The 12,121-nt window shown below is 46.6% G+C and overlaps 1 protein-coding gene across 6 annotated transcripts in view; it reads right to left on the bottom strand.

The window, feature by feature from the left end:
• The window catches only part of LOC140479551 (roquin-1-like), a 120,044-nt gene that overhangs the window by 23,137 nt on the left and 84,786 nt on the right, over nt 1–12,121 (bottom strand). For 3 of the 6 annotated variants that reach the window (XM_072573363.1, XM_072573364.1, XM_072573362.1), the window contains exons 10-12: nt 9,578–9,877; nt 5,915–6,138; nt 2,022–2,425 (exon numbers count right to left, since the gene is read on the bottom strand). In XM_072573363.1, the coding sequence (XP_072429464.1) occupies nt 2,022–2,425; nt 5,915–6,138; nt 9,578–9,877 (928 nt within the window). The remainder of the gene's footprint in view (nt 1–2,021; nt 2,426–5,914; nt 6,139–9,577; nt 9,878–12,121) is intronic. The other 3 variants (XM_072573365.1, XM_072573368.1, XM_072573366.1) reach the window with 3 other exon arrangements.

Consider the following 12,121-nt stretch of genomic DNA (forward strand, 5'->3'; position numbering starts at 1 on the left):
ATCTGCTATTTCTCAGCCCGTTGGCCCACCTGATCAAGATCCTGTTGTAATCTGAGATCAGTAATTCTTCGCTGTCTGTTACACCTCCAATTTTGGCATCATCTGCAAACTTACTAACTATACCTCTTATGCTCGCATCAAAATCATTTATATAAATAATGAAAAGCACAGATCCCTGTGGCACTCCACTGGTCACAGGCCACTCGTCTGAAAAACAACCCTCCACCACCACCCTCTATCTTCTACCTTTGAGCCAGTTCTGTATCCAAATGGCTAGTTCTCCCTGTATTCCATGAGATTCAAACCTGCTAATCAGTCTCCAATGGGGAACCTTGTCGAACACCTTACTGAAGTCCGTACAGATCACATCTACTGCTCTGCCCTCATCAATCCTCTTTGTTACTTCTTCAAAAAAACTCAATTAAGTTTATGAGACATTATTTCCTATGCACAAAGCCATGTTGACTATCCCTAATCCTGCCTTTCCCAATACATGTACATCCTGTCCCTCAGGATTCCCTCCAACAACTTGCCCACCACTGACATCAAGCTCACTGGTCTATAGTTCCCCAACTTGTCCTTACCAACTTTCTTAAATTGTGGCACCACGTTAGCCAACCTCTAACCTTTGGGCATCTCACCTGTGACTACATTTCAGCAAGAGGCCCAGCAATCACCTTCCCAGCTTCCCAGAGTTCTTGGGTACACCTGATCAGGTCCTGGGGATTTATCCACTTTTATCAGTTTCAAGACATCCAGCACTTCCTCCTCTGTAATTTGGACATTTTTCAAGATGTCACCATCTATTTCCCCACATTCTATATCTTTCATGTCCTTTTCCACAGTAAACACTGATACAAAATACTCATTTAGTATCTCCCCCATTTCCTGCGGTTCCACACAAAGGCTGCCTTCCTGATCTTTGAAGAGCCTTTATTATCTCCCCAGTTACTCTTTGTCCTTCATGTATTTGTAAAAACCCTTTGGATTCTCCTTAACCCTATTTGCCAACGCTATCTCATGTCCCCTTTTTGCCCTCCTGATAACCCTCTGAAGTATATTCCTACTGCCTTTACACTATAAGGATTCACTCTCTCTCTCTCCTGTCTGCTTCCTTCTTTTCCTTAACCAAACCCTCAACATCTCTCATCACCCAGCATTCCCTCCAAGGATTTTGTAAGGTTTACATTCAAAACCTCTCTCATTAGTGAGGATGCAGCCATTTCGACTCGGACTTCTCCACTTAGTTCCCATTCTGTTTTTAACAATGTCTCCCCCATTTAAAAAGTTACACAATCAAATTGCTCTGTTTTTGCCCCTTGCACTCTTCCATTCTCACTCAGGTAATTTTCAAATGGAAACTGGAAGATGCCCTCATTAGTATGTCCTCCATATCTTCATGCTCCAAGATTTCCTCTGCTTCAAATCAGTCCTTCCCTTCCCTTCCCCATCTTTTGTACTTCTTATAGCTCATGAAATTCCAGGCTATCCCCCAAATCGTCAGCAGGGACCAACGGTAAAAATGTGATTCCTCGTGTGGTTCAGAGCAGGACAGCCACACCTGAGAAGTGGGGTGATGCTGGACTGGGGTAGAACAGAGCAGCAAGACCAAAACGGAACTCAGACCATTTTGAACAATAAAGGAAAAGCAGCAAGTGCTTCAGCATTTGAACAGGTCAATCCTGTGTTCCACCACTGGATTAGCCCATAGCCTGGATCGTTTCTCCCCCCTCACTGTCAGGGTGGAGGTCGGTGGAATTGAGGGATTCGTTTCATATGATAGACCAACTCTTCCCCATTGCCCGATGGAGATGCTGGGATTAAACGCCAGCCCTATGTTTATCCGCACGTATGGGGCTGTGTTTGACGACTGTGTGGAATGGTGGCGAGGAATTGGGCTCTAGAGGATTCACCCTGACAGTCTCTGGCAGCGTAGTACAGACTGACAACAACAGACAGCATCGACAACATAATCGTACAAAACACAGAAACAACAGGTCCAAGGCAGACTCACAGCTTACCCTGTAAGGTGGTCTGATCTGGTTGGGGTGAGGACTCACAGTGTAGTAGTTTTCAGGGGCATAGCGGTCCCTGGGCTCTGTGATATAGTTGGTGACAGCAGATGGCACATCGACTGGTATCGGGCTGCTTCGCATTTCCTCCCTCGTGTAGGATTGTGGAGGATGATACACCCGGCGCCCATCGTAATGTGCCGGGTACATTCCTGACACCGGCTGTGCCAGTGGGTACTGTTGAGGGCTGGAGTACTGAGAACTTCCCATCCTCTCTGAAATGTAGGCTGGGTAATGGTCCTGGTACTGGAGGGTGGAAGGGGGCATTGGAGGTTCTGGCACGTTGCTTGTCCGTCGATACGGTGGCAGGTATGGAGTCACAGTTCCTGAAGAATGGTGAGGATAGTAAAGGTCTGGCAAAAACAAAAAGGAGATTTCAGCAAAAAAAAAACCTGGCAACAGTTAACAACAAAGAAAGTCGATACTCAGTAGTGATGATACTGAAGAGTGGCTGGAGTCTAACTGAATGGTTTATGCACAAAAATGGACACATCGGTATAGCCTAAACTATTGCAGCCAATTTACATATTTGTAACTGCTGTTATTCTTCTAATATAAGAAATACAGAACTCCCACAACAGCAACATGGTCATGACTGGATAACCTAATGCAGTGGTTGATTGAGGGGGACATTTTGGCCAGGGCACCTCTTCAACATGGTGCCATCGGATCTTTTATATGCACCTGACAGGGTGGACAGGATTTTGATTTAAATCTGAAATTTATCAGAGACGTTTGTATACATTCACATATGCTTCTAATTGGAGCACGAGTCTGCCTCAAACGGTTTCATTGAATCATCTCACACAGCTCAGGGGCAAGAGGAGAACACTGCAAAGGTCAGAGCAATGTTTTTGGACAGAAGTCGCCCTCTGAGACTTGACGTTTTTGTGGCCAACGAGATATCAGAATGTTGCGTTGCCTCCCTGGTGCTAGGATCAAGGATATTCTCAAAGAGAAAAAGGGACCAGCAGGAAGTTGTTGTACACTTGGATTAATGATAGAGGAAGGGAAAAGTACGAGATTCTGAGGAGAGTGTTTAGGAAATTAGGCAGGAATTTAAAAAAGTAGGTCCTCGAGGGTAGTTATATCTGGATTACTCCCTGTGTCAGGAGCTAGTGAATAGAAATAGAGGGATCGAGCAGATGAATGTGTAGCTGAGGAGTTGGTGCAAGGGAGAAGGGTTCATATTTTTGGATCGCTGGACTCTATTCTGGGGTAGAAGTGACCTGTACAACAAGGACAGATTATACCGGAAGTGGAAGGGGACAAATATACTGACAGGGAAATTTGCTACAACTGCTCGGGAGAACGTAAACTCGGTTTTCTGGGGGCGGAGGAGAGGGGGAAGACCCAGGGAAATAGTGAGGAAAGAGATCAGTCTGAGTCTGCGCAATTGGGAAAAGGAGCAAGTCAAACAGGCAAGATAGACAGGAATAAGGCAGAGAGGAAGGTAGGACTGACCTATTAAACTGCATTTATTTCAATGCAAGAGGCCTAACAGGAAGGGGAGATGAACTCGGTACGGTTAGGAACATGGGACTGGGATATCATAGCAATTATAAACTTCTATGGCTCAGGGATGGACAGGACTGGCAGCTTAATGTTCCAGGGTAGAGAAGCTATAAGGATAGAAAGAGGCGAGACAGGAGGAGCAGCAGCATTTTTTATTGCGGGATAGCATTATGGCTGTACTTAGGGAGGATATTCCTGGGAGCTCGTCCAAGGAAGTTATTTGGGTGGAATCGAGAAATAAAAAGGGTATGATCATCCTATTAGGATTGGACTCAAGATCCCTCAATAGTCAGCAGGAAATTGAGACTCAAACTTGTAAGGAGATCTCGGTTATCAATAAGAATAAATAGCATGGTAAAGGTAGGGGATTTTAACTTTCCAAACATGAACTGGGACTGCCATAGTGTTAAGGGCTTGGATGGAGAGGAATTTAAGTGCATACCTACCAGAGAAGGAGCAAAACTTGGCCTACTCTTGGGAAAGAAGGCAGGACAGGTGACGGAGGTGTCATTTGGGGCCACTGATCATAATTCTAACTTCAAAATAGTAATGGAAAAGATAGACCAGCCCTAAAAAGTTAAAGTTCTAAATCAAAGGAAGGACAATTTTGACAGTATTAGGCAAGAACTTCAAAAAGTCAATGAGGGGTGTATATTCACAGGTAAAAGGGATAGCTGGAAAGTGGAAAGCCTTGAGAAATGAGATCACGAGATCCAGGGACAATATGTTCCTATTAGGGTGAAGGGTATGGCTGGTAAGTATAGGGAAGGCTGGAAGACTAGAGAAACTGAGGTTTTAGGGGACATGAGATAGCTCTGGCAAATAGGGTCAAGGAGAATCCAAGAGGGTTTTTACAAATACTTTATGGACAAAAGGGTAACTAGGGAGAGAACAGGACCCCTTAAGGATCAGCAAGGCTGACTCTGTGTGGAATTGCAGGAGATGGGGGAGATACTAAACATGTATTTTTACATTAGTGTTTACTGTAGAGAAGAATATGGAAGCAAGAGAACTTGGGGAAATAAATAGTGATATCTTGAAAAATTTCCATCTTACAGAGATAATGGTGGTGGTGGCGAAGGTATGGACATTTTAAAACACAAAGGTGGAGACCTGTGACCAGAGGCCATATGGATCAGTGCTAGGCTCACTGCTTTTCTTCATTGTACTGGACACTGGTTAGGGCAGTTTTGGCATACTGCATTCAATTCTGGTCTCCCTGCTATTGGAAGGATGTTGTGAAACTGGAAAGAGCTCGGACAAGATCTACAAGGATATTGCCAGGGTTGAAGGCTTTGAACAATAGGGAGAGGCTGATTAGGCTGGGGCTACTGAGCATTTGGAAGCTGAGGGGTGACCTTATATAAGTTTATAAAACCATGAGGGGCATAGATAGGGTGAATAGCCAAGATTTTTTCCATGGGGTAGGGGAGTCCAAAACAAGAGGGCACGTTTGAGGGCAAGAGGGATAAGAGTTAAAAAGGGACACAAGGAGCAACCTTTTCACGAAGAGGGCGGTGCCTGTATGGAATGAGCTGCCAGAGGAAGCGGTGGAGGCTGACACAATTGCAACATTTAAAAGGCATCTGGATGGGTAGATGAACAGGGACAGATATGGGCCAAATGCTGACAAATGGGGCTAGATTAGTTTAGGATACCTGTTCAGCATGGACGGGTTTGACCGAAGGGTCTGTTTCCATGCTGTTCAGCTCTGTGACTCAGAGTTGTTGTGGCTTCGTAAAGGAGCCAACTGCAACAACAGCACCACCTTGTGGTCGCAGCGTGGAACACAAGGGAGTGATACTGCTTCTCAAAAAACCTCAGAACGGAAGAAATCTTTTCTCATTAATCTGACAAGTAACAAAGATTAGTGACTCTCCCAATACCCAGTCTCCAAATTGTGCACCAGTCACCTATGGCTACCGCCCTTCTGATGTAGGTGCCATTTTTATGCACCTGCAATGTGCTGGTTCTGCAAAATCCAGTAATCTCAGTCACGTCCAGGATTGGTTGATCCACTCTCTTGAAAACCTGTGACCGACCTTTCCCTCCCTCACCATTCCCCACCTCCACCAACGCAGGAAGCCTGCATTCAAATGCCTCCCTCTGCGCGGAGATGGAAATTCTCGCTCTAGAAACCAGAGTCCCTGCGGTGCCTTCCTTGGGACAGGGTTTAGCTACCGAAGAGTTTACCACGTGACCTGGTTGAGCTTTGGTCTTCTGTCTGCATGTGGTACAAGTGGTTTCTGCAGGATCTGTGTCGGTGGTCCTTACCGAGTCTCTGTTACATGATGCCAACTGTGTTTTCACAAGGGGAGACTACTCACTTGGTGGATACTGCGCAGCCTCATACGAAGTTGCAGAGCTCCGTGGGTCCTGGTAGTAAATGTCAGGTTGCTGAGCAGGTGGGTACATTTGCGAACCCCGCGGTACCATCTGAATTGGCTTGGAGACTGGCATGGGTGGCATCTCTGCACTGATCCGGGGTGGCACAGACAGGGTATTGATGGGCAAGGCACCAAGAGTATTCTTCTGGGACATTTCCATCCTGCTGAGGGAAAGGGAAGACAGAGGATGAGCTTGAGCTGACCGGGAGAGACTCACTTTGACAGTAGAGGAAGGGCAAAATCAGGGGTGCAGGGGGAGCCTGGTCCACATTCCACCCCCATTTCTCCTCCTCCTCTGCTCCACATCCTGCAACATTCTCACACAAAACTAATGATCAGCTTGTCAGAGCCGTCGCAGTCAGAGCCTCGTACGCAACCGCCTTCCCAGACCACAAAACAGCCTCAGGGTCATTTTAATGCTTTTGACAACAATCAGTCGATAAGGCAGCGAGTGGCTCACAGCTCACTGGGAGAAGGTGACAGTGGCTCACCCCAAGATTGAAACCAGTATCTCAATGAGTCTTGTGCACTCATTGGATACCGTGGATTGACTTTAACATTAAGAGTCAATGCAGAAGCGTGATCTCGTCAGGGTATAGCAGGGATCGGAAAATGGCACAGCAGACAGCTTTAGTGTGTTTCTGTTTTGGAGATATCGGGACTGTTTGTGCAGGATCTATGCAGCTAGCATCATGTTGCATAGAGAAACTGCTACTCACCACTCCTGTGGTAACTAAACAACGGACATTAAAATCTTAGGTACAGTCTGGGACTCGAACAGTGTTGGAGGTTTGACTGACATTTATCCTGCTCTTGAAAGCATTTCTTTGCTCTTGGGGGATATGGGTGATTGCTAGCAGGGACACTCATTACAGCCCATCGTTAGCTACAAGATAAAGGAAGACCCCTGCAGTTCTAAAGCAGCCTTTGTCAATTTAGTGCCTCTCTAAGTACCTGTCCACCAATAAAAGTGTGATCACCCTTGAAAAGTAGGCAGCACGTTGCCATTTTGCAAGTAGCAATATGCTACAGCAAGACTATAAGCCTGGAAGAGGTAATAAAGCTTTTCACTGTGTCTTGGTAAAGTAGTGTAATGAATTCAAATAATAATTCTTTAACTAGAATCAGGGGTCATTAAAAATGAAGGGTCACCCATTTACAACAGAGATGAGGAATCATACCCTCTCTCAGCGGGCTGAGTCTTTAGAATTCCCTTCCTCAAAAGGTAGTGACTCCAGAATCTTAAAATATTTAAAGGCAGAAGTGGGGAAGATTCTGTATAACCAAAGAGATGATAGATGAAGGATATGTAGGAATTGGGAGCTGAAGTTAAAATCAGGTCAGCCATGATCTTAGCGAACAGCAGAGCAAGTTTGAAAGGCTGACTGGCCTCCAAATCCTTGTTTGTATCATGCGCTGATAATGCTTCAGTTATGGCGACTGCTGGATAAATGCTGACGAGGACATCAGAGACAACCATCCTGTGCTCATGCTAAACAATGCCAAGAGATTGACTGACCCAAGACTGGAATGGTGAGTCCTCAGTTCAAGACATTAGTGATAAAGCTCACTGCTTATAACACTTTACTGGGGATTGAAAGCACAGTGGGTTTGCTATTGGCAATCTGGAAGTTTGGAGAAAGTGAGGACTGCAGATGCTGGAAGTTTGGGCTAATAATCCAAAGAAACTTGTTGAAATACCACTTACGACATTTTGGTTTGAGTAGAATGTGATTGTCATCAGACAAAGAAACAAAAAGAATGCGGGCAAGGAACCTGGCTTTCATAAGAAACTACAGCACTATGCCCCTGGTAACCTGACTTTCAACAATTCTCATTGCCCTTGGTCAGCACTCCCCACCTCCAACAAGCCCAGCAGCTCCAGTCTGACATTACGGACTGATTCAACCACTCATGCTTACACACAGGTCTTTTATTTAAAAAGATTCGATTCCCTACAGTGTGGAAACAGGCCCTTCGGCCCAACCAGTCCACACCGACCCTCCGAAGAGTAGCCCACCCAGACCCATTTCCCTCTGAACACTAACACTATGGGACAATTTAGCATGGCCAATTCACCCTGACCTGCACATCTTTGGACTGTGGGAGTAAACCGGAGCACCCGGAGGAAACCCACGCAGACACGGGGAGAATGTCACCCAAGGATGGAATTGAACCTGGGACCCTGGTGCTGTGAGGCAACAGTGCTAACCACTGAGCCACCGTGCCACCCCTTACAATTTTGATAACCTTCTCTCAGATTTCAAGGTAAATCACCATATGTGTGAGAGAAATAATTCCATCATTAGTTAACTGTGAGTCATGTCTCTCTCCCTCATCTTGTCAGAGCATCAAGGTTTTTAGTCCCTCAGTTCACCAGCTATTGATACTGACACCTTCACAACACCACCCCCACCCCATCCATCTTATCATCCCACACAGGCCTGGGTTACTAATTCATTAACTAGGTCTGCCAGCTGACTCAATTACATTCTCAACCCATCTGAATGAACCTGCGTCTGTGCACAGTGATTACACCAAAGCCCAGAGTTACCCCTCAAAATCCTCAGCACACAGCTCTTCTGTAATTTACTATTCTCTCATCCAGCAAATGCAACCTGTGGCTTGGTGGAGCACTCTCTCCAGTTTCTGAATCTTGATGTTGTGAGCACAGCTCCCAAACTAGACGGAGACAGTCCAGTGATAGCTAAGATGCCATTTCTGACCTCTCAGGTTGATATCAAAACGTGCCATGACACTAGTTCCTGACGAGTGGTGGCAAGAGGTCTCCCTGGTGACCTGAACAAATACCTCGACCTCAACCAAAACGGTCAAGATTACAAGCATCTGGTTTTCCTGTGGTTGTTTGTGGGATCCTGCTGTGTAAAAATCAGTTGCTGTGTTTTCTACACTGCAGTGGTGACAATTCATTAAACTGCAGATCATATTTGGGAGGCTCGAGGTTGTGAAAGGTACTTTATAAATGCAAGTGCTCTCTTTTGATGGCTTTCTAAGCTTGAAAAGCCCCTGTAAAATTGCAATGTGAATGACTAATCCTCATGAGAAAATCTTTAGTAAGAGGAAAGCACTTTGACGTGGGGAGCGCTCAGAATCTGGAATACCCCGTCACATAGGCAGGTTAAATCATGAGCTTCAAAATCGGAATCAAATAATTATTTGAAAAGGTTCACAGAGTCACGAGATAAATAACTCCCACAGGGAGCTAGCATGGACAGAACAGACTGAAAGGCTTCCTTCTATGCTGTAATAATTCAATGATTAAACCACAGAGGGAGATCAACCCCCCCCCCCCCCCAACCCAGGCTCTGGGACAGTGAATGGAACTGGTGGGGAACGGTACGGTGTTGCAGGCAAAGCCCAGGACAAAAAAGGGTCCATCAGGGCTCATGAACCGGCTTCCAGGTGGTGGGTTCGAAGCCCTTGTCAGGAGCACCACCAGGACCTGTGATCAGTGTCCCGGCCGGGATTGCAGGATGACCTCCAGAGGTGGCACAGAGAGTCCTGATGGCTAGACCAGGTGATGGAGCCCGCGATCGTGTTAAGAGCACTTTAGAGTGAAGGTTTTAAAAAGGGTTTCCTTACGAGTCAGGTGGCGACCCCGACACCGATCCCGGTGCGCTCATGCTCATGTCACTCATCTTGCCAGACTTCATGGCGAGGTCGTAGGCACAGTCGGTGCCACGGGAGATCAGCTGTGCAATGCTGCTGCTCGCTGCCACCATGCCGTTCTGAATGGACACAGGCTTCGTGCCAGTTTCCAAGGAGCCCTCGTCTGATAAGGTGTTGGACGTGACTGACAGCACCCCTCCGACCTTGCTGAGCTGGGTTAGGGACTGGCTGAGGGGCCGGCCGGCTGCTAACCTCTTGTTCCGCATGCGAAACCTGGTGAGCAGGGAGAGAGAGAGAGAGAGAGAGAGAGAGAGAGAGAGAGAGACAGAGACAGAGAGAGAGAGACAGAGACAGAGACAGAGACAGAGACAGAGAGAGAGAGAGAGAGAGACAGAGACAGAGACAGAGACAGAGACAGAGACAGAGAGAGGGGGGGGGGGGGGGGGGGGGGGGGGGGGGGGGAGGGAGAGAGAGGGGGGGCGGGGGGAGAGAGACAGACAGAACAGAGACAGAGACAGAGAGAGACAGAGAGAGAGAGACACACAGACAGACAGAGTCAGAAAGGGAGACAGACAGACAGAAAGAGAGAGAGAGACAGACATTCAGAAAAAGAGAGAGAGAGAGAGAGACAGTCAGAGAGAGAGAGAGACAGTCAGAGAGAGAGAGAGAGAGAGACAGTCAGAGAGAGAGAGAGAGAGAGAGTCAGAGAGAGAGACAGAGAGAGACAGAGAGAGAGAGAGAGAGAGAGAGTCAGAGAGAGAGAGAGAGAGAGAGAGAGAGAGAGAGAGAGAGAGAGAGAGAGAGAGAGAGAGAGACAGAGAGAGAGACAGAGAGAGAGAGAGAGGGGGGGGGGGAGGGAGAGAGAGAGAAGGGGACAGAGAGAGAGAGAGAGAGAGAGAGAGAGAGAGAGAGAGAGAGAGAGAGAGAGAGAGAGAGAGAGAGAGACAGAGACACAGAGAGACAGACAGAGAGACAGAAGTTAAATGATGTAACTCAGTACAGTCAGCAACTAGCCTGACCCACTCAATCAGACCAGTTCAAATCAGTGCCAGGGAGAGGGGCAGTGGCAGAGAGATGCAGTCGGAGAGCAAGATAGTGAGTGAGGGATGGCGGTGTGCAAGAGTCAGCACATAAGGTGACAATGGGGAACATTTCTGGACCTGAAAATTCTTCATGCAGCATGAAGTATAAATGTTTAACAGGGAGTCAGAAGATGAAGAGGAAGAAGATCCCCTGCTATTTCAGGGTAAGTCTATCATTCTCATATTTCATTATAAACTGTCTGTTTGCTGATGTTCTGCAGACTTGGGTTTCTGACCAGAAATCAGTGACTTGCCATCGGTCCTATATCCAAAACTCTCACCAGGTGCAGTGAGTGAAATCTAAGAGGGGTGAAAAAACGTACGGGACATGGTAACAAAAGTTATATTTAAACACCATACAAATGCAAGCTGCTGTCATCTGATTGACAGACAAGGATCAGTGCACTTCGGAACAGGAGCTGAGTGAGAGCGAACAGGGAGCAGCCTGGGAAAGCAAGAGGCTCTGAGGGGAAGCTGAAAAGTGACCTCCAAGAGGCCTGTGATCTGACTGGCTAAGGTGAAGGAACTCTTAGGAAACAGTGATCATAACATGATTGAATTTACTCTGCAATCTGAGAGGGAGAAGATAGAATGAAGGCAACTACAGAGGCATGAGCTGAGTAGAACAGACTGGGAGAGGAGAACAGAAAAAGATAGTGGAACAGCAAATGGCAGGAGTTTCTGGGAGTAATTTGGGTGACACAGCAGAGATTCATCCCAATGAAAAAGGAGCTCGGTATAGGGAGGATGAGGCAACCATGGCGGACTAGGGAAGTCAGAGACAGCATAAAAGTAAAAGAGAAAGCATTTAAATGTGGCGAAGGGCAGTGGGAAACCAGAGTACTGGGGGGTGGGGGTTACAAAGACCAGAGGGCAACTAAAGAAGAAATAAGGAAGGAGAAGATTAAACAGGAGGGTAAGCTAGCCAGTAATATAAAAATCTAAGAGCTTCTTTAAATAAGTACAGGGCAAAAGAGACTGGCAAGAGTGGACATTGGGCCGCTGGAGAGATAATAGTGGGAAACAAGGAAATGGTGAACAATTACTTCGCATCAGTCTTCATGGTGGAAGATAAGAAAAATATCCCAAATATTCAAGAAAGTAAGGGGACAAAGCTGAGTATGGTGGTGCTAGAAAAACTGAATGGCCTGAAGGTGGTTAAATCACCTGGACCAGATGGACTACACCCCAACGTTCTAAGGAAATAGCTGAAGGGATAGCAGAGCCATTAGTGATGGTCTTTCAGGAATCGGGGTCCCAGAGGACTGGAAAATCGCTAACATGACATCCCTGTTTAAAAAAGGAGTTAAGGCAAAAGATGGAAAATTACAGGCTGATTAACTTAACCTCTGTCGTGGATAAGATCCTGAAATCCGTTGCGAAGGATGAGCTTTCTGAATACTTGGAAGTGCATGGTAAAATATGGCAAAGTCAG

Source organism: Chiloscyllium punctatum, chromosome 7, assembly GCF_047496795.1.
Source record: "Chiloscyllium punctatum isolate Juve2018m chromosome 7, sChiPun1.3, whole genome shotgun sequence".
NCBI classification, from domain to species: Eukaryota; Metazoa; Chordata; class Chondrichthyes; order Orectolobiformes; family Hemiscylliidae; genus Chiloscyllium; species Chiloscyllium punctatum.